The following is a 27,121-nucleotide window of genomic DNA, read 5'->3' as shown; positions in this document are numbered from 1 at the left end:
GGTTTTGAAGGAATGAAATTTGAAAACACTGCAAAAAATGTTTGAAACTCTCTTCTGCAAATGAAAATTGATGATAAACCAGCTGTTCAGTTTCGAACTGGGATCCTTAACTTGTTAACCAAAGATGTGAAGGGATATAGGCCCAAAGTCGGTATAGGGAGTGAGGCCACAGATCAGTCAAGATTTCACTGGGCAGTGGAACAAGCTTGAGGGGCAAAATGGTCTGTTCCTATTCCTGTGTCCCTCAATAGTAGCATACACAGCCAGAGATCCCCGTTGTTTCAGAGACCTCTTTTAGAAAACAGACACCGTGAGAGACTTTCTCTAAATTGTCACACACATTGGGAGATCTCTGCAAAATACAAGCCATTAACATACTCGCAGGACATTTTAAGATGTGAGCCTCTAATATACCCAGACCCTTCTCTTAAATAGAAAAATATTCCCAGAAATCTGTTCTAAATTTTCAGTCGAGCCTTCACTAGGTTAGACCCTGGGACCCTGGCATTTTTTAAACTGCTCTGCCTCTCTCTCATCCATACACTACTTAATATCTACTTCTTTCACAGAGATTTTGTGCCACTATCTCCTTCTGTGCTTCAATGTCAAACATTACCGACTAATGCTCCTGTGAAGTAGCTTGGGATGGTTAGTCATGTTAAAGAAGCTACAGAAAGGTACAGTGTTATTGTTGTTGAGGACGACAACTTTATTTCTCTAAGATGTTCAGGGAAGGTTTTTCAAATCAGTGGCCTTTGTTCTATTGGCCAGCATTTGTTAAAGCATCACGCCAATGAATTTCATACAACTGTACTCATGACGACTGGAGTTTTCCAGTGTGTATTTCGAATATGGAAAATCCCATCTATAATGTATTTTAATGTGAGGAAGATCACATTCAAACCTCCGATATGCATTCCCAACATGCAGAGGGGCAGTATTCTGGGATTGGAAGGTCAAAGCTGAGCTTCCTGCTCATGTTGGGAATCAGGGAAATGCTGCAGAAACTATTCGACAAATGGAATGATGCTGGCAAACCAAAACATATAGCATTACAACAACTGGAAACATCAGCAATTAGCTGTTGGCTGTTGCTTTAATTGACTTTGTCCTTCCTCGGTTTCAATGGTCTAATCTTTTTAACACTTTACCGGCTGACCTTCCAAATAACAATCCCTCCAAGATGCAAAGTACTTCATTCCCCTTTTCTCTCAATGTTCTACAGAAGTGTTCATTTTTAATCTGTTCATGGGATGTGAACATCCCCACTTCTGACCTTATGACAGGGGGAAGGTTATTGGTGAAGCAGCTGAAGATGGTTGGGTCTAGGACACCACCCTGAGGAACTCCTGCAGAGATGTCCTGGAGTTGAGATGATTGGCCTCCAACCACTACAACCGTCTCCCTTTGTGCCGGGTATGGCTCCAAGCAATGCAAATGAAAACATCAACATTTCTTTTATTATAGAAATGAGTGAGTCAATATTTATAGACTATGAAGGGAATAAATTACTAAATTTATCTGTCATTGGGGTTGTTCGGGGTTCTTTATGTTAAGTAACAGAAACATTAATTGGTGGAAAGCACTGGGACTCACACAGGCATAGCTTTATAAAATACCCCAGAAATATTACCATTCCACAATCATAGAAAGACAGAAAATAGGAGCAGGAGGAGGCCATTCGGCCCCTCAAGCCTGCTCTGCCAGTCATTATGATGATGGCTGATCGTCCAACTCAATAACTTGTTCGCACTTTCCCCCCATATCCTTTCACCCGCTTCACCCCAAGAGTTATATCTAACTCCTTCTTGAAAACATAAAGGGGGGAATTTTCCCGTCCCACCCGTCATGGGAATCATAACAGGCGAGGGGTGGACCATGGAAAGATCCGTTGACCTCAGGTGGGATTTTACGGTTTTGGTGTGAGCGTGACTGGAAAATCGCTCCCACAATATTTTGACTTCAACTACTTTCTTTGGTAGTGAATTCCATAGAGTCACCACTCTCTGGGTGAAGAAATTTCTCCTCATCTCAGTCCTAAATGGTTTACCCCATATCTTTAGGCTGTGACCCCTGGTTCTGGACACCCGACCATCAGGAATATCCTTCCTGCATCTACCCTGTCAGGTTCTGTTGGAATTTTATGAGGTTTCTATGAGATGCCCCCTTCATTCTTCTGAACTCCAGCAAATATAAACCTAACTGACTCAATCTCTCCTCATACACCAGTCCTGCCATCCCAGGAATCAGTCTGGTAAACTTTCTCTGCACTCCCTCCATAGCAAGAACATCCTTCCTCAGATAAGGAGACCAAAATGAAAACTTCACACAATATTCCAGCTGTGGTCTCATCAAGGTCCTGTATAATTGCGGCATGACATGAATCCTCCCGCTATGAAGGCCAACATACCACTTGCCTTCTTTACCACCTGCTGTACCTGCACGCTTAACTTCAGCGACTTGAAGCACAGCAGCCATTCTGAGAAGCAAGATCCCACAAATAGCAAATGAGATAAATGATGGGTCAAGATGTTTTTTGGTGAAGGGGAGAACCTGCTCACCAAAAAAAATCCTTGCCAATAGTTCCCATGAACCAGTATTCAGTAACCCGCTTTAATCAATCTCATATCAATAGAAAGCTCCTCCAACAACGTAGCACTCCTTCCATGATGTGCTTTCTACATTATAACACTGGCTCGACTTCAAAAGTACTTCATAGGCTCTAAGGTGTTTTGAGATGTCAGGTAATTTTGAAGAGAACTACATGAAAACAAGTGTTTCTCTTTTGCTATCAGTCGAAGGTGTACACGTGAATCTTACAATGGGACATCAACCCTCTGACCCAATGGGGAGGCTGCAAGCAACCCAATGTCGCATGTGTCATTTGAAAACAATATTCAAGACAGTCACCGGTTCAATCCCTCATCTGTTACTGATTGAGTTGACCTTACGGTTGACTGTGCGGATGCTGTAACTGATCTTCATGTCTCTGGGTGGTGTAAGAAATACCAGCAAAGATACCTATCTTTGATTGCCACCTAGAGGTGCAGGTGGATGGCCATTCATAAGCACATGTTCAGCACAAAAAGAGGCCATTCAGCCCATCGTAGGCTGTTTGAAAGTCTGCATAAGTAATCCTGATCTGATCAGAACTCTGCACAGTTATCAGGCCTGGATGTTGTTGTAATAAGGGATATCAGCATGACATCATTGGAAAGAAAATCTGTCATGTGATCCAGTCTTAGTTTCACTTTTGCTTTCTGATGCCTTTTTACCCATGTGTAACTGTTCTCACGTGCCTAATCTTAATAAATTAACTCACAACATGGTCACCCAATCCCTTATGAGTGATCAGTACCTTGTATCTTCCACAGTAAATAAGCCAAAGGTATTCTATGATTGTAACACTACATTCGCACCCTCTCCTTTCCTTCTCTATGAACGGTATGCTTTGTCTGTATAGCGCGCAAGCAACAATACTTTTCACTGTATGCTAATACATGTGACAATAATAAAACAAATCAAATATTCTATCATTATAACATATGTGGTGTTACCCAGGGCTGTGTGCTGGAAGGATGGTACTTTTCCCATAATGCTCTCTGGTTTCTTGACAGAGTTGCCTCCAAACAAGATGTCTTCAGGAAGCCAAGCCAGAGGTCACAGAGCAGACTGATGCAAAACCCCAGTCAGGAATCAGCTGTGTATCCTTGCTAAACTCTATAAGCAGAGCACCGAGCCCTGTAAGAGGGGAAGGCAACTTGGTGAATGCAAGGAAGGGGCTGTGGAGAGTGAAGAATGTCCTGTTTGTTTGTTGCTGACTTTGGACTGTATGAAATCTGACCTCCCTTGTCCGTGTTTTCACCTTGCCTCTACCTTGCCCCCCCTGAAGGACTGTCACTGTTATTTACGGTGTGGAGTTTACCCTGAGAAACAAATTAGCCATCCAGGTTTAAACAGAAAATATATATTATGTGAAGTAAGGCGCAAAGAAAAGCTGGGTAATTATTTATTTTCTTTCCTGTTTTGTGCTGAATAACCAAAGACTTTTAAATAATCATTCCTTTGTTTGTATTTGGAAAACTGTGTGATATGAGTTTACTCAGATACACAACAGAGTGAACTCCACCCCACCTATCACAATCCCAACCCCATGAGACATCACACAGGGCAGTGACCAGATATGAAAAGCCACACAAAAACTCACCATTCAAACCAGTTGATCCTACCCTTTGTGTGAAAGTGTGATTCCTGATTTCACTCCAGAAGAACCAAACTCTGAGTTGAAGGTCCCCCGCACCCCCCTCCAAAGGAAAACCTCTCTCTTTATCAACACCAAGAAATAATTTAAAGACTTTGCTTAGAACCATCAGCCTTCTGAATGTAAGACTGCCTCTCATATAGTCTTTGCACCCAAACACATTCCCTGTTCTTTTAAAGCCACCTTGCAGAACTTCAGGCCTTTCAATTCAGAGATCATTGGTCAGCACATGGTCCACGCTAAGTTTCTCTTGAAAAAATATGGAAAGGACTGGCATTTCAATAGTGCCTTTCCAGATCTTAGGATATCCCAGAGTGCTCTATAGTCAATTAAGTACTTTATTTGTAAAGTGTAATTGCTGTTTTAATCAAGTGCAGCAGCTCGTTTGCACATTGCAAGTTCCTACAAAGGAATGTGATAATGATCAGACAATCTGTTTTCAATGTGACTTGAGGTATAAATATTCCCAGAGAACTGGGATAACTCTCCGGCACTTCTTTGAAAAACTTGCCTTTTAACTCCCACCTGGGAGGGCAGATAGGACCTCGGTTTAACATTTTTATCTAAAATACAGCACCATCAACAGTGCCGCACTCCTTCAGTACTGCAGCTTGAATGAGCAATCTTGGGTTCCAAAGCTAGGGAATACCACCACTGAGTCACTGCTGACACCATGTCAAATTGTTTTCAGTCCATTTACAATGTCCCTTCAGCTGAAGGTGGATTGTTCTGCACCCAAGAGGTAACCAGGGCATCTAGAACACTCAGTAAAACTCTACCATTTTGGGACCAAGTCCCATGGTGGGGGTGGGAATGTGGAGTGTTTCTCACTGTGGAAACCGGCAGGAAAACACGCCAAATCTGCTGGCCCCAACCTCATTAATTATGCAACTGCTTGTTATTTGCTCTATTCCATGATGAGGCGGACCTGATGGTACATAGTCTGACATCCTATCCAGCCGCCATTTTGAAACAACGCCCAATATCTGTTGAAGAAAGAAGATGGATGTCCTGAGAATGAAGATGGATCTCCAGGAACATTCTGCGGTTGGAAGATGGACCTCTTCCAGGACACTGGATCAGGAAGGTCCACCTATAGATGCTCCCCTCTCCCAAAGTTGTGGTGTTCCAGAGTCCTCGGGCATTGTCCAGCTGAGTCCCAACACTGGTGCTCCACATTGTTCCAGGCCAGTTTTCCACTGGCGTGTTCTCCCGCTGGCACCGTGGAGAATCTGCTGTGGGGAGGGGGGAGATCCTGGTCAGGCTTTCATCTGCATTCTATTAGCGGGATGCAAATTGGCTTCACGGTGGTCTCCAGTGGATTTCCTGATCCACCATGGTGGAAGATCCCACAGGAAATTCACACTGGCATAAAAATCATTTCTGGGCCTCCCACTAAATTGTGCCGCACCACCCCTGCTTGCTAGTGACCCCATCGGCAGGGCCAAGGGAGAATTCAACCCTCAGACTGAACTGCAAACGGTCATGCCAGCTCCTAGAACCATAGAAATGTTATAACATAGTAGGAGGCCATTCAGCCCAACTTGTCCATGTCAGCCTGAGGACACCCAGGTGCCCTTTCTAATCCCACCTTCCTGCACCCAGCCCATAGCGCTGCAGCTTACCGCACTTAAGATGCAGATCCAGGTATTTTTTAAAAAGAATTTAGGGTCTCTGCCTCCACCAACTTGATCAGCGAATTCCAGACACTCACTGTCCTCTGTGTAAAAATAATTCTTCCTCACGTCCCCTCTATACCTTCTGCTAATTATCTTGAATCTATGTCCCCTGGTTCTAGAATTCTCCACGAAGGGAAATAATTTTATCCTGTCCATTCTACCTCTCCTCCTCAAACTTTTTTACACCTCAATCAAAGTCACCTCTCAGCTTTCTTTGCTCCTGGAAAATGACCCCAACCTGTCCAATCTCTGCTCGTAGTTACACCCTTTTAGCCCTGGCAACATTCTGGTAAACCTCCTCTGCATTCTCTCCAGAGCAATTACATCCTTCCTGTAATGCAGTGATCAGAATTGCACACAATACTCCAGTTGTAGCCTCGCCATTGTTTTATACAATTCCAACATTATATCCTCAATTTTATATTGTATATCTCTGACAATGAAGGAGAGCATTCCCTATGACTTCTTTAGAACCTTTTCTACTTGAACTGCTGCCTTTAAGTACATGTGTACTTGTACGCCCAGATCTCTCATTTCATCTACCGCTCTTAATATATTCCCATTTATTGTGTACTCCCTCTGTTTGACCTCCACTTCCCTGTGTTAAAATCCATTGCCTCCTCCACTACATGGAGAATACCAGCAGACATTGAGTGGAGAGGACTAACACTAGACACTGATACTGTACTTTTCAATAAACAGAACCAGGCGGACATGGTAAGGCAGGGTTAGGGGCAGGAGTTGGTATCTTAATAGATAACGTTTCCAAAGAGAGCTAGCACTGGCATACTAGGTACAGCTGCATTTGTATAAGAACTAACTCTTCATCCATTTTGGAAGCAATCCCATTTATTTGTTTGGCTTCAAAACATTCTCTCGTGTTAAAATATAAAAGAAAATTACTGCGGATGCTGGAATCCGAAACCAAAAGAGAAAATGCTGGAAAATCTTGTGCTAGTCTGTCTTGGAAGAGCAGCTTGTTATTCCTGTTCGAGTGTCTGATACACACTGACCTTCACACACGTTCAGAGACATTGCAGAGCCAATTACACTTTCAGTTTGTCCAGTTAAGTTGCAGTTTGGCCAGAAAGGCTTTGAAGAGCTCCAGTAATCGGATCCCCGGAGAGTCAGAGGCCAGTCTGACTAATATGATCTGTCAACTTGGACAGTATGAGGACAGCAGAGCGAGGAGACATAAATCACAGACAATGTACCCAGAGTTGGTGAGGATTGGAAGAGCTTGTTAATGGCTGCTCGCAGACATTTGGTATTTATTTACACCCCTGTATTATCTGCAGAGATGTGTCACCGGTGATACTGAGTTACTGCAGAGGTTTCATGGATGTGTGCAAGTCCAATAATGGAGTAAGTGAGCTATGACAATCTCTCGCTTGAATGGGGAACACCTGAAATCCAATGTCACCGGTGAGAAGCTTCTGTCAGCATCCTGGTGTACTCATGTCACAGAACCATCCTTGCAATCTTAAAGCAGCCTTCAAACTTAATCCTGCAGCCTTCACAGGATCGCAGCATCGTCAGAGGCTTTGTGGCCATGTCCAAGTCTTTCAAAACACTCTGTTGTAAAAGATTGCACTGCGAGACCAAAGCAATAGCAAGATTAGGTGTTGTTTGTGGTCCAGTAACACTCGCGTCGCTTGAAGGTCGTGGCTTTATGTCCCATTCTTGAGACTTCAGCACAACTTCTGTTCATGTCAAATGTTAGTACATGATGAACAAGTAATATAGCAGCTTGTCTTTTACCTTCAGCAAGTTTATTCTACTCAGCAGAGATACAAACTCCTTATGGCTCCCCCTCCCTGCTTATTCCAGTTGTATCCATTTATACACCTTTGGCGATTAAGCTGATAATCAGCACCTGTCTTTAATAAGGCAATTTAGCTTAGCAATGTAATTACCAAAGGATGCACATGTTGGAACATTGACAAATTCCACATTGACACTCCAGTGCGGTACTGGGGCCATGCTGCACTGTTGGAGGTACCATCTTTAGTTAAGCTAAGGCCCCAGCTGGCCTCTTGGGAAAGATCTCACTGCACTATTTTGAAAAATGTACTGACATTATCACCCAACCAAGAAACAAATGATCATATTGCTGTTTGTGGGAGCTTGCTGTATGCACAACAGTGATATAGGAAATATGGGAGCCAATGTGCACTTATAATATAACACTTGAAAATCACTAAAGTGGCTGATACTTGTGCGTAGGGACAGCTCCCCAGTGCTCTCCCACCATCAGGTCAGTCTCCCAGGTGAGGAAGGCCATGGGAATCTGCTAGTTGCTCTGCGGAGGCAGACAGCCAAGCCCCCTTGCAATGGCCAATTTCCAATTCAGCCGGCATGTTGCCAGCCTCAGACCACCTCTCCTGTGTAATCCAAAGTAAAAGAAATCAAACCATCCATACCCTGAAAGATGAGAATGGCCAGGATTTTTCCGGTCCTGCTGTGGTCCTACAGGGAATGCAGCGGGCCAGCAGAAAATCCACCGACCGGACTGGAAAATCCCAGCCAATGGGTTTGAGAACATAAAAAACACCGGAACCAGACAAGTGCATGAAATGGCCGGATGGGACAGCTCCCAGCAAGAAGAAATTCCTCGCATCACTTAGAACAAAGAACAAAGAACAGTACAGCACAGGAAACAGGCCCTTCGGCCCTCCAAGCCTGTGCCGCTCCTTGGTCCAACTAGACCAATCGTTTGTATCCCTCCATTCCCAGGCTGCTCATGTGACTATCCAGGTAAGTCTTAAACGATGTCAGCGTGCCTGCCTCCACCACCCTACTTGGCAGCGCATTCCAGGCCCCCACCACCCTCTGTGTAAAAACCGTCCCTCTGATGTCTGAGTTATACTTTGCCCCTCTCAGCTTGAGCCCGTGACCCCTCGTGATCGTCACCTCTGACCTGGGAAAAAGCTTCCCACTGTTCACCCTATCTATACCCTTCAAAACTTAGATCAGGAGAAGGATGAGAAATAGGTCCAAAACCACAAATCTGAAGGTGAAGATTGATACTGGGGCACAAAGGAACACAGTTCCGCTCAGGCAAAACAGAGGATCCTTCCTGGAAATGTTGAAGAGAATGGTCACAGGAGGAACCCAGCCACGTCATGCTGTGGAGTAAAAGGTTAATATCAGAAGCAATGATGATGTAGCGTCACATGGGTCACGGAGATCTGGAGGGAGCAGAAGTTCCAACCTCGTACAGACGTCCCAATGTGGATATAGTCGCTGTAAATAAAGAGTAATGGTTTTAACAGACTGTGGTCTCAAGCAGCTTACTTTGGGAGAACAGCCAAGCTCCAAATAACTCTGTCTAGACCCCGAGCACACAATGTCACGCAGGAGAACTGAGATATGACAGGTATAAGAACAACCCAAAGCAGAGGGGCACAAGAGAAAAGATGATAGGGGTGACTTTCCCAAAAAAGACACTAAGTGCCCAATGGGCGAGGAAAGGGGTGAATTTGCTGCCCTTTTTTTGTGCGCACTTAGTCTGTTGAATTTCCGGGAGCAGGGAGACCACGTGAGATGGTAAGAACAAAGAGGTGGACATGAATACGGATAGATAATTTTATACGGATGGAGAGATTTTGGGAGGATAGGAGGGCAGTGAACTCAAAACAAAGGAAGAACGATGAATTGAGATGAAAGTTGAAATCACAGAGGATGAGGAGTTGCTTGGTACAGATGCTAAGGGGGGAAAGTAGTGAAGATATCACAGTGACAAACTTAACACAGTGCTTCAGTGGGTGGTAGAGAACAAGTGGAGAAGTGAGAGGCATGGAATAAGAAAAGATGCTCAAAGGAGACACTGCCAGAGGATTAAGAGAACAGTCCAAGGTGTAGTTTGGTGATAAGAGCCACATCACAATCCCAGTGGCCTGGATATGAAAAGTGGTGGAAGTCTCCAGATGAGGAGGCGTCATTGAGGGGAAATCAGAGAGGATTCACGCTGGTAAGAGGGTGGCAGGGCCTAGTCCCATCCGGGAGGTCAGCATCAGAGCGCTGAGTAGGCCACTGCGCATGCGCCAATCTGTCAGGAGGGAGATCAGCATGTGCGTGCTGGGCTCTCCCATCACCGGCCTCCCAACGTCTCCCCCCACCGCTGATGGGGGACCAGCTTTAATCCCCACTGGTGGTGGGAACCTTTCCCGGTGGAGGAGGGGGTGGGGGGGAAACATTAGTGAGGCCGGACAATACCATCCCGAGCTTTCTCATGATATTGAAATTGAGATTTAAATTGATTTCCAGGTTGATTACGCCACAAAAAAATGGCCCGGGAAAGTCGCTGGATGTCAGTCATGAATCCCGCTATAGTCCCCCTGCTGACATTTCCCAGCTCTCTGCGCTACTCGAGCAACGCAGCGGGCTGGGAAAACCGTGCCCGATATGTGCGACTGCACTGGAGCAGGTAGTCCTGCTATTCTGGGCTTGAACAGTTGCAGAGAGCCACAGCTTCTCTCTCAGAAAACTGTGAGGTGAAGAAGGATTGAAAGACGGCCGTTGGAAAGCAGCTTCAGATCAGAAACATGAATTTGATTGGCAATGTCAGAATCTACAGCTGGATAAGTTCCATCTTTATCAGGGCCAACATGAAAGACAATGGAACAGTTTGCAGTCAGATGTTGAAATTCACAGGGCCAATACTAAGAGACACAAAGCGTTCTGGAGAGGAAAGGAAAGGGAAGAAGGTCTCCTCCGGAAACTTATAGCACTTACAGCTGAAAGGTTGGAACTATAAAGTTGCTGACCTAGAAAGACTACAGGCTGGGAAGGACAGAATGTGGCAAGCTGAAACACAGGCCAGGAAGACAAATGTTGCTCGCAGATGTCCTATCTCAGTTACTGCCACAGGGGGAATAAAAGATAATGGCAAAATACTCCGGATGCTGGAATCTGAAACAAAAACAGAAAATGCTGGAAAGTCTCAGCAGGTCTGACAGCATCTGTGGAGAAAGAATAGAGCGAGCGTTTCGAGTCAGGATGACCCTTCGTCAGAGCTGGTTAAAAGATCTGGATGTAAAGATTGAGTGGATGTAACATCATTGAATCTGAGTGAAAATAGAGGCGAGACAGAGTTATAGATGCTCACTCAGCAAGCGATCCAGCAATGACCTGACAAATTATAGCAAACACAACCAGCAATACAGCAGGACGGGCCTTTCAGAGATGACATCTCACTACAGGACGGTGTTCTGCTAACCAGGTCCAGTATAATCAGACCCAAAACAATGCAGGAAGAACTTCTCCAGAAGGCACGAAGTCCGCGTGGGAATGGAGAAGTGTGAATTCAGAGTCAGATCAGCTGTGTGCCAGATAGACATCGACAAAGTGAAAGAATGGGGTTCACACGCAGAATGTGCCAAAAGTGTAGAAACAGCAGAAAGAGGAGATGATAGTGAGTGAATTTCCAGCCAGACCATGGGATAAAGTGGGAACTGATTTATTCACACACAACAATCAAGAATGGTATCTCATAGTCACAGACAACTACTCAAAATTCCTACTTTATCAAAAAGATGAAAGCTTTGGTGGGTGCTTGGTTGCCGGGGGGGTGGGGGGGGCAATTCTCCCCCAAAAAATCGAAGTGTCAAATTTGCAGGAAAACGAGAGTAATTGACGCTGTTTATTTCCGTGGGAGTTCAGGCTAGAATCTCCTACACTCTGTGCACTGCAGAGACCACATTGTAATGATATAATGTAATATCATTACATTTCAGGGAGAGGCTGAAACCAGCGGGCTTCTGCGCACGTGCAGAGACCCCGAACTGTCAGCCTCCCGTTTGCAGGTCAGCGCCCAGGACCCCCACAAGGCTGCCTCCTCAACCCACCCACAGCCCGATCGCACCCCCCACAACCATTCCAACCCCAAACCACCGCCCCCTACCCCAGTCCCAGCCAACCCCGATCTCCAGCCGTGCGCCCCCCCCCCCTCACCCACCCCCCCCCCCACCCCCCCAGGCAGGCAAACCCCCCCTTTGGCTGACCCCCACCCACCGACCGCTGACCTCCCTCCTGCCCCCCATCGATCCCCATGCAGAATGGCAGTGGGGTCCCCCACCCTTGGCACTGCCCTATGCCCGATGGACAGTGCCAAGGTGCCCCTTGGGCAGTGCCAGGAGGCACAAGCTGGTACTGCCAGGGTGTCCATGGCCAGAGGGTACCACCTCCCCGCCGCCCAACCCCCTGGGGGCCCCGACTGCCCCCCTTCACTCCAACAGGGTCATCTCGATAGTTCCCCGAAAGTGGGGGCCTTCTGTAAACCCCGCTGGAGTGAAACACTCTGGCGGGTGGGAGAGGCCAGCAGGCCGAGAGAATTCAGTCCCGGGCCGGCTAATTACATTAAAATGACATTAAAACTAGATGTAAATTCCTTACCTTGTGTTCTCGCCGGTTTCCAGCGTGAACCTGACGGCGCAGGAAATCCGGCGCTGGGAGATGCGCATGTAGCGGGAACACATGTGCGAATCTCACGCATGCCCAGACGCGAGATTCTCTCACCCTGCTGCGCTAGAAAGCTAGTGCGGTGGGGTGGGAGAATCACCCCCCTGAGAGCTACAACAATCATCTCAGTGGAATGAATTCTGCTTGCTGAGCAAGGAATTCCTGCAGGATTAATCGATAAAACTGGAACCCAATGCACCTCCAGAGAGTTTAAGAAATTTGCTGAGCAGTATGGGTTTAATATCTCCCCATCTCCATCTTACCCAAGGGACAGACAGCCAAGAGACCCCTCACAAAATGTCAAGAGGCAAAGGGAGTGACCAGGAGGTAGCAAGACAACAACTCACTGATGCACAGGTAAAAGGAGGTCAACACATTAATGAACGTGCTAAATGTCTGCCTGAATCGTTGAAAGGCAAACTACATAGAAACAAAGAAGATAGGAGCAGGAGGAGGCCATTCGGCCCTTCGAGCCTGCTCCGCCATTCATTACGATCATGGCTGATCATCCAACTCAATAGCCTAATCCTGCTTTTTACACCCTTTGATTCTATTCGTCCCAAGTGCTTTATCCAGCCGCCTCTGGAATACATTCAATGTTTTGGCATCAACTACTTCCGGTGGTTATGAATTCCACAGTACAGTACGTGTACATGTACAGGATCCAATCATGAAACTCTGGACATCGGTGCAGAGCCCATGGCTGACAAACATCTGAGCTGGAAAAGCAGAAAAGGTTGCCAACAACACCGGCAGCATCACGAGTCAGCGAGATAACAACAACAGCAACACCAACAAGTAGCAAAACATTAGCAATGTCACCGGCAAGTGACACAAACATTCGAAACACCAAGTGTGACTCCTACAGCACCAGGAGCAAAACGTACAACATCGCCAGTGCAACATGCCAATCCATCCCTGAGAACAATGGGTACCAAAGCTACAAGATGAAGGCACAACATCCAACCACTCAGCGATGACTGTGAATAACATTCTGACTCTTGTAATAGGAACTAATTGTTCTGAGAATTTACATCCGGGATGCCACATTTACTGTGCTGCCCTGCAGTCAGGTGCTGAGCAGCAATGTATCAGTCCACCAGTCACATGGAGAGCTGCAAGAAATACAAATGAAGCTCCAGCATCTTGAGTCTAAAAATGTGATTATTTTGAATCTCTGAAGCTACGACAATGCCTCTGAAAATACCTCGATGTTCCGACTGGCGTTAGGTTAATGCTGGCTGTGTTAGCAACACCACCAGTGGGGAATCCCAGGCTGCACACTGAGGGGATGCTCTGGTGATGTTCAAAAATCTCCTTTTTTTAAAAAAAAGATGGTGGCCTGGAATTTCTGAGCGAGGTGGACTGACAGGACGGAAGCTAGCTGAAGCAGCTGGCTGCATGCTGTACTGAGCATGATTAGCATCATAAATCCCAGTGCAGGTAAGGAACTTGTGAGGCTCTGATGACAGGAGGACTGAAGCATTGCAAGGACAAGTCAGTGCGCAGATGTTGAGAGCTTCCAGCTGACACTAATTTGACAGCATCCCCACTCGCTGCATACTCTACTTTGACACATTGTTCATATTTAGCCATCCAATTATCGCAACCAAACAACTTCTTGAATTCACGCAGTGTTAGTCACATCAAAGAACTTCGCAGGGCGGACAAACAGGAACATTAGATGTTGCTAAACATCACCAACCATAGCCTGGTAACTGGCTCAAGTGGTGAAGTGCCAGGTTTCAATATTCTGCAGAATAATTGAACAACCCTCGACCATTCGAGGACAGACCAGAGAGGATGTGACCACAAGTGGAACATGAGAAATGGCCAAAATTGTGACTCTGGTTCATCCAGGTCAGCCCAGTGCCCCACACTGAATTTCTGCCTCGAGAGATCCATTCCTCATAGAAATCATGGAACCCCTACAGTGCAGAAGGAGTCCATTCGGCCCATCGAGTCTGCACCGACAACAATCCCACCTCGGCCTTACCCCCACTACACCACACATTTGCCCCACCAATCCCTCTAACCTACACATCCCAGGACACGGAGGGACAATTTAGCACAGCCAATCAACCTAACCCTGCACATCTTTGGACTGTGGGAGGAAACCGGAGCACCCGGAGGAAACCCACACAGACACGAGGAGAATGGGCAAACTCCACACAGACAGTGACCCGAGCCGGGAATCGAACCCGGGTCCCTGGCGATGTGCCACCGTGTTGCCCCATTCCTGTGGCATCAAGAACATACCAGCATCAATCAAAGCTGCTGAATAGATTGTTAATCTCAACATTGAACTAAAATTGCTTCCCCAGTCAGACAAAATATAAACATATATACGCCAAAGCATTAGGGGTGAAATCAGGAATGACTGTTTCACGCAAGGGGAGTAAGAATCTAGAACTTGCTGTACTGAAGACTGTGGCCGTTAAGTTGGAGTATGTAGCATCTGGGTTAGGTCCTATACAGCCAATTAAGCCAGGAGAATGGGGTCAGGGATTCATCTGCATGTCACCAATGGGATATACGCAGGAGACCATCTTGGTAGGGCTTGCGCGTGGTGCCTAGTGGCCATGGGCAGCACAGCAGTGAGCTGATGGCATCAGTGTGATGATTTGCACAAGTGCTGCCATTTTGGAAGACCATACTCCAGGCAATGCCCGGTCTTCACGTAGCTGAGTACAACAGTAAACGGAACGGACACCACCCCATGCCAGTGCAATTTAAAGGGACAGGTTAGTTGCTGTGCAATTGTCCACCCTTTCAGTATATTACAGCACAGTCTCCCACCAGCCTTTGCCGCCTCTTGCTCCCTTGAAGGACTTCAGGATGCTTTTTAACAGTGCAAGCGCATAGTTACAGCTCCTGGGCCGAGTGTGCTGTCAATGAACAGTGTGAGTAACACTGGCTGCACTCAGCCATCCACCAAAACCCCAGCCAACACCATTTTAACATATTGCCTTCAATGTAAAGAATGGTGCACCTCAATCCCCATGCTGCTTTTCATGGTTAGCCCACTTGTGATTGCTGGATCAGCTGTAAGATTGATTTGTTTTTGGTCAATAAGGGTATCAATATGGAGCAAGGTTGCAGGGACCAGGGGGTTAAACAAGAGTTGAGGTACAGATCAGCCTTGGTCTAATTGAATGATAAATTGGGCCTGAGGGGCTGAATGGGCCAGCTCTGCGATTCCAATGTTTTGCTGGGATGAATCCGCAATCCCTCATTCTCTCACCGCACTGAAGGTAAGACAATTCAGGTTCTGTCTTCAATCGAGCACTTCCTCTGAGAGTGCGTGCGTGGGATCCTGCATTTGCAAGTCTCATTCACAGCAATGATGTAAACCCCCTTCCCACCCAGAAAGAGAAACCTGAAACGGCCTGATAATCCCTGGATCCATTTGCAAAACTAAATCGTGAATCCTACATGAAGAGGGCCCAGAGTTTCCTGGATGTGTAAACTGGTAGGTAAGGGGAGGCAGCGGCACAGTGGTATTGTAATCCAGAGACACAGGGTGATGCTCTGGGGACACAGATTCAAATCCCACCACCGCAGATAGTGAAATTTGAATTCAATAAAAATTTGGAATTAAAAGTCTAATGACCTTGAAACCATTTTATCTGGTTCACTCATGTCCTTCAGGGAAGGGAATCTGCCATCTTTACGCTGTCTGGCCTACATGTGACTCCAGATCCACAGCAATCTGGTCAACTCTTACATGGCCTCAGTTTCAAGATGTGGAACGTGGTGTTGTGAGACTTCTTACTCAGTTTCAAGGGCAGTTAGGGATGTGCAATAAATGCTGGCCCAGCCAGTGACACCCAGATTTTAAAAAACATGGTGGGAATGCTGTTTGCTCTCAGAATCCATGACATTCCTTCAGGAAATTTGCAGCCAAAATGTCACAGTAATTTAAAAGGTATTGGGAATAATGTTGAATTGTGTGAAACAGATGAATGGGAATCAGCAGCCTGTTTTACAACCTTCCCCTATTTTTATTTCACACAATGGCTCCCATTAATAAATAATCTTCAAAAATGTACCTTCTAATCTATACCAAACACCCCCAGAAATGTAAGATCCAGTAGCCAAGGAGACATATTCAAAATTCACTCTCATTTAAAGGTCAATGTCCTCACTTTTAAACAACCAGTTACATTGGAAAATAAACATAGCTTTTCATCGCACTAGAATGAATAAACTGTTGACAATATCCCAGAGCTGCTGAAGGTATAAAACATCCTGAGCTCCCAACCCATTTGAAATCACCTCCCCATCCCCTTTGGTGTCAGCAGAAACATCCCTTGCATCGACCTAGATTTTGTGCCCAAGTCACGGGAGTGACTCAGAGGTGAGAGTGGCACCCACTGAGCTGTGGGCTGACCAGCGCCTGTTTCCGACCCTCTTGAAGCTTCAGCCTCCGCTGGATGGCAGCGTTCTCAGCTTTTGAGCCAGGAGACGATGGGTTCAAATTCCACTCCCGACACTTCAGCCCATAATCAGAGCTCAATGTTCCAGTGCTGAGCTGAGGCAGTGCTGTTGTTAGGACTGAAACATTAAACTAGCCTATACAGGTCACTGTTCCATTCCCCTTCGTCACTATTCGGAAAAGAGCAGTGACTCCTGGCCAATCTTTATTCCTCAAATGACAGTAACAGAACAGATTATCTCACTGTTGCTGTTTGTGAGATCTTGCTGTCTGCAAATTGGTTGTTGTATTTCCAGAGACAGTAACTGTAACTACACTTCTGAAACACTTTGTTCTTATTTAATTACTATTTATTTATTAGTGTCACTGCAATGAAGTTACTGTGAAAATCTAGTTGCCACACTCTGGTGCCTGTTCTGGTATAGAGGGAGAATTTCTAACCAGCACATCTTTCATTGGGGATCTGCATGGCTGGCTCTATATAAACGCATATCCTTTCTTCCTTGGAACACTTGTTTATTTGTCCTCGAAATACTGGACACTGATTAAAAGGCTGTTTGACCCACAGGGCAACGACGAACTTCACCAGCCAGCAGCAGAATAAAAAGCACACTGACTGCCCCATCTATCTCCCCCCACGTGCTGTACAAAAACAAAACCTAACAGCACTAGGTGGCAGCAATGTACACAACTCAGCAATTCCACACACAACTCTGTACATGACTAATTAGGCAGAAACTGTAACAGCTCCACGCTTGCAGCGCATTAACTATTTATCAAAAGAAAATATACATTTTAATGCATTGCAAGAGAAAAATGCTGTCCCATTGTTTTCTGGACTGCTGCACTTTTACAGAAGGGGCCATTTTAAAGCAGCGAGCTCCAAGAATCTAGCAGTGTGGGTATGTGTGTGAGAGAGAGAGAGAGAGACTGTTCATTACAGAGACTGTAGATTTTCTGCCCTGCCTTAGAAAAAGATCTTTCCTCTCAGTCAAGGCAACACTTAATACTGTATCAAGAACACATACAAACATGCAGATGTATGCCAGTGAGAGGTACACCTCCATTCTTACCTGCTGCCATGACAGAATGCTTTTTGCTCCCGTTAATTCGCTTGGTGCTGCTCTCATCAGACCTTTCAATCACTTGTGCACACTGGCTGGATTGAAGCAGTGAAGAGCTCGATTGTAACTGGCAGCATCGAGCAACACCTGGTTAAGCTGTGTGAGACAAAAGAGCAAGGTTTTCAACATCTGCTGTGTTGTAGGAATTCCTCCACCACCACAACACACAGCCACCGTCCACAATGCGCTCAGATAACTTGCTGCACGATCGTAAAAATGCAAAACAGAGAGACAACAGTGCCAGGCAAGGGGAAATAAATCTGAATGTGTTGCACGAGGGGTAGAATCCCAGGGGAGGTGAGTGCCTTCTGGTTCTTTTCTCTCTCTCTCTTTCAATGTTCCAACAACTGGGCTACAGCACATCTAACCTTCCCCAGCTCTGAGAGACGGATGCCATTTAAGTAGCCGTCAGCTAGTTTACCTTGGGGACCCTGTGTCTTATCAGTGCTGTTACAGCGCAAGCCCTTTGCACCCAGCCAGCATCTGTGATCTGAAATTTAAAGGTACACACATCGTCCAGTCTTCCTTCCTTGAAAGCCAACTTCTCCCGAGTGGACACTCAGCAATGGTTTAAAAGACAGCAGGCGACTGAAGCACTCTTGTCCCCCAGACTGTTCTTTCTCTCTTGTCTTACTTGAAGAGGCACTGAATAATTCACAGGGACCTCTACATTCTGGAGCATCTCTCCTCGCTGTGTTTGATCCTCTCACCAAAGAGAGGGGGGGGGGGGTGAGTTCAATGCCAGGAATCACCGTCTAGCGCACTTCTGCAGCCTCCCAGGGTTTTTAGGGCAGAGTTGATTTTTTTGTTTCCGGGATTTACCAGCCTCTCCTAGCCCCCAGCAGATTATCTGTGGTGCCGTGCGAGAGCAAAGTGTCTCTTCAATCAATCAGATTGAAGGTACAACAGAATCTGAATGAAGAATCGATTGGAATATTTGATTCAATGTTCAGTCAGGTCCAGAAAGAATTAGAATATATTGAATCCCTACAGTGCAGAAGGAGGCCATTCAGCCCAACGAGCCTACAACAATCCCACCCATGCCCTATCCCCATAACCCCACATATTTACTAATCCCCCCAACATCCCCCTAACACAAAGGAGCAAATTATCATGGCCAATCAATCAACTTAACCTGCATATTTTTGGACTGTGGGAGGAAACCGGAGCACCCGGAGGAAACCCACACAGACACAGGGAGAACGTGCAAACTCCACACAATGACCCAAGCTGGGTATCAAACCCGGTTCCCTGGTGCTGTGTGGCAGCAGTGCTAACCACTGTGCCACTGTGCTGCCCCATAAGAGAGAGGGAGAGAAATAAGAGAGAGAAAGGGAAAAGGTGTTGAGATGAAAGGAAAGCGATGGAACAAAAAAAATCATAAAGCCTCCAACAATAATTAAAATATGAAGGAATGAGACTGCACACTTGTAAAATTAACTTTTCATGGTTAGAGATTGTTTGGTAGTAGTTAAGATTTACTGAATGTTAAAAAGTCACCCAGATCTGAATACGCCAGAAATAACTTTTACTTGCTTGTGAGGAAGTACAGGAATGTCACGTGCTCCATGTATTTTACCGCTATGCCTATCGCAAGATATCGCTGTATTGAGGGTTATACCGAATTAGACAGTGAATTCATGACCTCTGCATTTAAGTGGGAATGTGCACGCACGAGAAGTTGCTGTTCAATTTATTCTATAGTAATGGTAAACACTTCATCGTTATTCTTAACACAAAATCAGGGTAATTAGTTGTGTAACATAGAGGAATGGCTGATGTTACTCTCATAAAATCACACCTTATTAAACTGAACCAAACACACACAAGGACCAGAATTTTGCGTTCCTCGTGTGGGTGTGTGCCCAACCTCGAACTGCGCGAAATTGCGGGTGACGACATCAGGCGCACATCCCGATGTCATCGTGCACTCGTGCAATATTTGGTTGGTAGAAGCATGTGAGAGATGGAAGCACGCACACTGACAATCAAGCAGACAATTTCACCCATTAAAGGGTCAATTGAACGCAATTTTACTCTAACCGTCTGCTTCTACGATTGGCGGGAAGGCTGAGTGGTCAGGCGGCCCTTATGTTTTAGCGGCAATCTCGATCCAGGGCGGGATAAATTGTCAGGACCGAAATAAAATTGATAATTGTGTCTGGGGACTGAGGTCTGTGTTTGATTGTGCTGCCCTGACACTGGTAGTATAGTTTTAACATCGATATTTATTTTTCACAGGTCAGCAGCTCTCTGAGACAGCTCTGCAGTGACTTTCCCCCCCCCAAGGGAGCACACTAGAATCGCCAGCCTGCACCCATCCTGTTCTTGGCACTCTCCCCAGCAGCGCTGAGCCTTTCACAGAATGCGGTTCATGCAGATGCTCATTAATTGGCAGCAGTGCTAACCACTGTGCCACCCCACCACTGTGCTACTGGCCATGGGTGGCACAGTAGCACAGTGGTGGGGTGGCACAGTGGTTAACACTGCTGCCTCACAGCGCCAGGGACCTGGGTTCGATTCCCGGCTTGGGCCACTGTCTGTGTGGAGTCTGCACGTTCTCCCCATGTCTGCATGGGTTTCCTCCGGGTGCTTCAGTTTCCTCCCACATTCTGAAAGAAGTGCTGGTTAGGTGCATTGACCTGAACGGGCGTCAGACCATGGCGGCTAGGGGAATTTCACAGTAACTTCATTGCAGTGTTAATGTAAGCCTTACTTGGTGACTAATAAATAAATAAGGTAACATGAAATTGCTCTCCGGGGCTAACCACAGCCGGGAACGTGTTACACAACCGCTTCTGGGCCTTGCCGAGTGCAGATGCCTGACAGGCAAAACATGCATGCCAAGCTTTCCCACAAGCCTCTATTATTTAATTCGGCTATTGCTGAGTGAAAGGACTGACTAGATGCACTGTACCTAGTACTAGATTTTTAAAATTCACCGATGGAATGTGAACGTCACTGGCAAGACGAGGTGTTCATGCTTATTCCGATTGCCCTTGAGAAGGCGATAGTGAGCCAACCTTTTGTTCTGCTATAATCTATGTGGCCTAGGGACTCCCAGAGTTTTAGGCAGAGAGATTTTAACCTCGGGAACAATACAGGGAGTGGAATAAAGTTCCTAGTCGGGATGGTATGTGATTTGGAGGTGAACTTGCTGACGATCGTGTTCCCATGCAGCTTCTGCCCTGGTCCTTCGAGTTGGTAGAAGTCGCAGGTTTGGAAGGATCTGTTGAAGGGACCTTGGTGAGCTGCTGCAATGCAGCATGGCTGCCACTGTGCATCGGTGGTGGAGGGAGTGAATGTTTGTGGATCAAGTTCCAATCACGCAGGATGCTTTGTCCTGGATGTGTAGAGTTTTTTGAGTGGGTGTTGGAGCTGCACTCATCCAGGCAAGTGGAGAGTATTCCATCACACTCCTGACTTGTGCCTTGTAGATGGTGGACAGACTTTGGGGAGTCAGGAGGTGAGTTACTTGCTGCAGAATTCCCAGCCTTAGACACAGTATTTATACAGCACATCCAGTTCAGTTTCTGGGCAATGGTAACCCCCAGGATGTTGATAGTGGAGAATTCAGTGATGGTAATGCCATTGCATTGGAGATGGTCAATGTTGGCACATCATAATCTTTGAAGGAGGTATCTAATCAGTCTGAATCTCCTGTCCTCTCCCCTTTGTTCAGCAGTCCCTTCACATTAATCCAATATCCCCTTGAAATTTACTCTTGAATCTGCTTCCATCATATTTTCAGGCTGCAGATTCCAGATCATAACTACTCACTTGTAAATGTTTCCTTCCTCATGCCTCCTCTGGTTGTTTTGCCAATTATCTTAAATGTGTGTTCTTCGTTACTGACCTTACTGCCACTGCAAACAGTTTCTCCTTACTTACTCAAGCGGAAGCGGAATGACTCAGGAAGCCTGACTGGAAAGGAGGATTGGTTATTACAGAATGCAAAAATAAACCACTACCGTGGTGTACACGCACTAGTCCCCGCCTGGGGCTACCGTTCAGCAGGCCCAGTCCTGGGCCTGCCTTATAAATGGCTCAGTCAATGAGTTCCAGCTGAGCAGACTTACCTGGATGGGTGCAGCTCCAATAACACTCAAGGGGCTTGACATCATCCAGGACAAAGCAGTCCGCTTGATTGGCACCACATCTACAAACATTCGATCTCTTCAGCACCGACGCTCAGTAGCAGCAGTGTGTACTATCTACATGGTGCACTGCAGAAATTCACCAAAGATCCTGAGGCACCACCTTCCAAACCCACGGCTAGTTCCATCTAGAAGGACAAGAGCAGCAGATACATGGGAACAACACCATCTTCAAGTTCCCTTCCAAGCCACTCACCATCCTGACTGCAGCGATTTAAGAGGGCAGCTCACCACCACCTTCTCAAGGGCAACTAGGGATGGGCAATAAATGCTGGCCAGCCAGCGATGCCCATGTGCCATGACAAAAAAGACCACTACTTGTTACCAAAGGAACTCATACTCAATGAACGAGACAGGAAGATTAATCAGTTATTCCACATAGACCTCGTGGGGGTTATCACAAAAAACCTTCATGATCTTGAACATGTCTATTAAATTTCCCTGTGCTAAGGAGCATAGCCACCAAAATCTGTCTCTCTCACATAACTGAAGTTTGTCATCCTTGGTAACATCCCAGTAAATCTCCCCTGCGCTCTCCGCCACTCAGGCCTTGGTAGCCCTTTCAAAATGTGGCCCCAGAATTGGTCAGAATACTCCATCTGAGGCTTAACCAGGATTTAATGAGGGATAAGCACAATTTCCTTGCTTTTCTTCTCTGTGAATAAGGCCAAAGATACCATGTTGCTTTTTTTAAACAGCCTTCTCAACTTGTCATGTCACCTTCAGAGACTTCCGATACCCCAGGTCTCTCTGTTCCTGTGCCCCCTTTAAAATTACACCATTTATTTTATATTGCCTCTCCTCGTTCTTCCTACCAAAGTGAATCACTTCACACTTCTCCACATTTAATTCCATCTGCCATATGTCTTCCGACGCCAGCAGTCTGTCTACGTCTTCTGAAATCTGTCTCTACCTTCCTCATCGTTTATTCCATGTTTTGTGGCTTTGCAAACGGTGAAATGATGTGCTGTGTACCAAAGTCAGGATAATGAAAATAAATCGACAAGAGCAGTGGTTCAAATACTGACTGCTGGGGACATGGTTGATCACATTCCTCTGGCCTGATGAACACTCTGATACTACTCTCTGCTTTGTGTCTTGTCAGATAATTCAGCTGCTGCATCTTTCAGTCTGCGGACTTCAATTTTGGTAACAAGATCATTGGAGGGTATCAACCAACTTTGGAAAGTCCACATACACATCACAGAAAAGAAGACAGCACCTTTCACAAACTCAGCAAGTTCCAAAGTTCCTTACAGCAAATGAACTACATCTGAGGTGCAGCGATTGTTGTGATGTGGGAAATGCAGCAGCCAACGTGCGCACAGCAAGATCCCAAAAACAGCAGTATGGAAATGACGAGATAACCAGTTTTAGCAATGTTGATCGAGGGACACATAATTCGCCACTGAGGCTAATTTCTCTGCTCATTTTCAGAATAATATCATGGCATCTTCAGGGCCACATTGGGAGGGCAAATGTCTCGCCTCGGTTTAACATCTCATCCGGGAGTCAGCCACAGCACTCCCTCGCTATTCTACTAGAGTGTCAGCCTAGAATCCCTGACTTAGTTTTTGGCATGCTACTTGAACCCACAACTATTTGGCTCAGAAGTGAGATTGGTACCAACTAAGCCACAGTTGACTTGACAGTGACACCAGCCTCATTCCCGCTCATCATTGCTTCAAATACCTCAATCATGTCTGTCAGATATCAATAAATCCCGGCTGACTTTCATTTATTAACCCTATTTTAACCCCAAGTGTCAGTTTATTTCGTTCCAGGTTATTGTCTCCAAACATTTCTCCACTACTATCGTGAGGCTGATGGGCTTCTGGTTGTCAGGTTTATTCCTCTCCCTTTATTGATCAGAGGGTGACACATCTAGCGAACTCCCACTCCCTCCGGAACCACTCCCATTTCTACAGAGGATTAGAATAATAGAGCCCACATGGACACAATGCATGTCTCTCTCTACAGATGCTGGATTACAGGCTGAAGGGAGACTCTGCAGTGTCAGGGGCTGATCTACCCAATGTGGCTGGCTTATCTTGAGGAAGGATTGCCACTTTGTTTCAGGAAGGGGTTCTGCCTCATAGAGCTGCTGGCCATCCCGATCTGGAAATATATCACCATTCCTTCACTGTCGCTCGTGTCAAAATCCTGGAACTCTCTCCCTAACAGCACTGTGGATGTACCTACACCACAGGCACTGCAGCGATTCAAGAAGGCAGCTCACCACCACCTTCTCAAGGGCAAATAGGGATGGGCCACAAATGCTGGTGTTGTCAGCAATGCCCACATCCCATCAATTATTTTTTTTTAAATGTGGTCACAAGCCTGTATTCTGATCAGTCTTTAGATAGGAATGTTTCTCCTGAATTACATATTGAGTTTATTACTGACTACCCTATATTTATGGGCCCTAGTTGTGGTGTCCCCACAAGTGAAAACATCTTATAGAATGATACAGTGCAGAAGAGGCCCTTCGGTCCATCGAGTCTGCACTGACATGTGTGAAACACCTGACCTCCCCCTAATCCTATTTACCAGCACTTGACCCATAGCCTTGAATGTTATGATGTGCCAAGTGCTCATCCAGGTACTTTTAAAGGATGTGAGGCAACTTGCCTCAACAACCCTCCCAGGCAGCGCATTTCAGACCATCATCACCTTCTGGGTAAAAAGGTTTTTCCTCACATCCCCTGTAGACCTCCTGCTCCTCAGCTTGAACTTGTACCTCCTTGTTTTTATTAGTGTCATAAGTAGGCTTACATATCCCACATGAAGTTACTGTGAAAATCCCCGAGTCGCCACATTCCGGCACCTGTTCGGGCACTGAGGGAGAATTTAGCATGACCAATGCACCTAACCAGCACGTCTTTTGGACTGTGGGAGGAAACTAGAGCACCCAGACGGAACCCATGCAAACACGGGGAGAACATGCAGTGTCTGCACAGAAAGTGACCCAAGCCAGGGATCAAACTCAAGTCCCTGGCACTGTGAGGCAGCAGTGCTAACCACTGTGCCACCATGCCGCCCATGACTGACTCTTCAACTAAGGGGAACAGCTGTTCCTTTTTCACCCTGTCCATGTCTCTCATAATCTTGTACACCTCGATCAGATCGCCCCTCAGTCTTCTCTGCTCCAATGAAAACAACCCAAGCTTATCCAACCTCTCTTCATAACTTAAATGTTCCATCCCAGGCAACATCCTGGTGAATCTCCTTTGCATCTTCTCCAGTGCAATCACATCCTTCCGATAATGTGGTGACCAGAACTGCACACAGTACTCCAGCTGTGGCCCAACCAAAGTTCTATATAACTCCATCATGACCTCCCTGCTTTTGTAATCCATGCCACAATTGATAAAGGCAAGTGTCCCATATGCCTTTTCCACCACCCTACTAACTTCTCTGCATCTATATTATAATGTCCCTTTATAGTTTAAAATCAGGCCACCCTTCAACGTTAGTTTTCCAGAGAAAAGATCCCCAGCCTATTTGGTGTTCCGTACGAGTTATATTCTCTCGATTCTACCTCAAAGTACTGAGGGCGGACTCCTTCAGACAATTTAATAAGTGGCCCATAGCCAAGACAATTTGTATAAGAGAGGACAGTGCTGCGGATCCTGTTCCAGTTTATCTCCACTCCACTTTGCAGGCAAGATAGGCCGTTTACAGTGCAGCTGCCTCGAGTCAGCACATAGTGTTCTGATCACAGGAGTGTGTGTGACAGCAGAGACACAGTCCCTGTAATTGAAAGAATGGAAACATAAGAGTGAAGAGTTCAAACAGAAATAAGCATGGGAACTGATTGCTACGATGTGTGTTGGAGCGCTGGGCCCAAATCCAGAATAGGCTGCTGCATTCTTGAGGGCGGGCAGGGTACAAAGGGAGAGGGGCAATCTCTGTGCAGTGCAGGGCTGCACCAAGGTGGCCCCTTAGTTTGAGACAAACTTATCCTCTCTGAAGTAGAAGGCTGGGAGTCGGGACTGAAATTGTCACAGTATTCAGAGTTGAAAGCTTTTAGCCTCAATATTAATCAATCCATGACAGGTTGGGAGAGAGAAGTGGGTGAAAATGAAAAAAGTAAGGAACACACTCACCCCCAACCCATCATATATATATATACCTCAGATCATAAGGTCAGAAGAATTAGGAGCGTAAGTAGGCTATTCAGCCCTCCAGCCTGTTACACCATTCAATAAGATAATGGCGGATGTGATTGTGGCCTAACTCCACTTTCCTACCTGACCCTATATAACCCTTGCCTCCCTTGTCAATCGAATATCTGCTGAACTCAGTCTTAAATATATTCAATGATCCAGCCTCCGCTGTTCTCTGGGTGAAGAATTGCAAAGATTAATGAACCTTTGAGAGAAAGAAATCCTCCTCAGCTTTCTCTTAAATTGGAGACCCCTTAATTTTAAAACTGTGTCTCCAAGGTCTTGACTCCCCCACGAGGGATAACACCCCCTCAACTTCTACTCTGTCAAGTCTTACATGGTTCAATAGGATCACGTCCCATTCTTCTAAACTCCAACGAGTATCAGACCAGCCTGTTCAACCTTTGCTCATAAGACAAACCCCTTCATCCCAGGAACTAGCCAAGTGAACCCGCTTCAAATGTTAGGATGACCCTTCTCCAGCAGAGAGACCAAATCTGTACACAGTGCTCTGGGTGCGCTCCTGTACAGTTGTAGCAAGACTTTCCTTCTTTTGTACCCCATCCCCCTTGCAATAAAGGCCAACATTCATAGAATCCCTATAGTGCAGAAAGAGGCCATTCGGCCCATCAAGTCTGCACTGATCACAATCCTACCCAGGCCCTATCCCCATAACCCCACTTATTTACCCTGCTAACCCCCTGACACTAAGGGGCAATTTAGCATGGCCAATCAACCTAACCCGCACATCTTTGGACAGTGGGAGGAAACCGGAGCAGCCAGAGGAAACCCACGCAGACATGGGGAGAATGTGCAAACTCCACTGTACGT

The 27,121-nt window shown here is 46.2% G+C and overlaps 1 protein-coding gene across 1 annotated transcript in view; it reads right to left on the bottom strand.

Moving 5' to 3' along the window:
* The window catches only part of enox1 (ecto-NOX disulfide-thiol exchanger 1), a 264,276-nt gene extending 246,222 nt beyond the window's left edge, over nucleotides 1-18,054 (bottom strand). Inside the window, exon 1 of the mRNA XM_078231954.1 lies at nucleotides 17,914-18,054. Within this exon, the coding sequence (XP_078088080.1) occupies nucleotides 17,914-17,923 (10 nt within the window). The 5' untranslated portion in view covers nucleotides 17,924-18,054. The remainder of the gene's footprint in view (nucleotides 1-17,913) is intronic.
* Nucleotides 18,055-27,121: the final 9,067 nt, after the last annotated feature.

This window comes from Mustelus asterias, chromosome 17, assembly GCF_964213995.1.
Source record: "Mustelus asterias chromosome 17, sMusAst1.hap1.1, whole genome shotgun sequence".
Classification (NCBI taxonomy): Eukaryota; Metazoa; Chordata; class Chondrichthyes; order Carcharhiniformes; family Triakidae; genus Mustelus; species Mustelus asterias.
The sequence above is the reverse complement of the archived record's forward strand: the minus strand, read 5'-3'. Positions and strand labels throughout refer to the sequence as shown.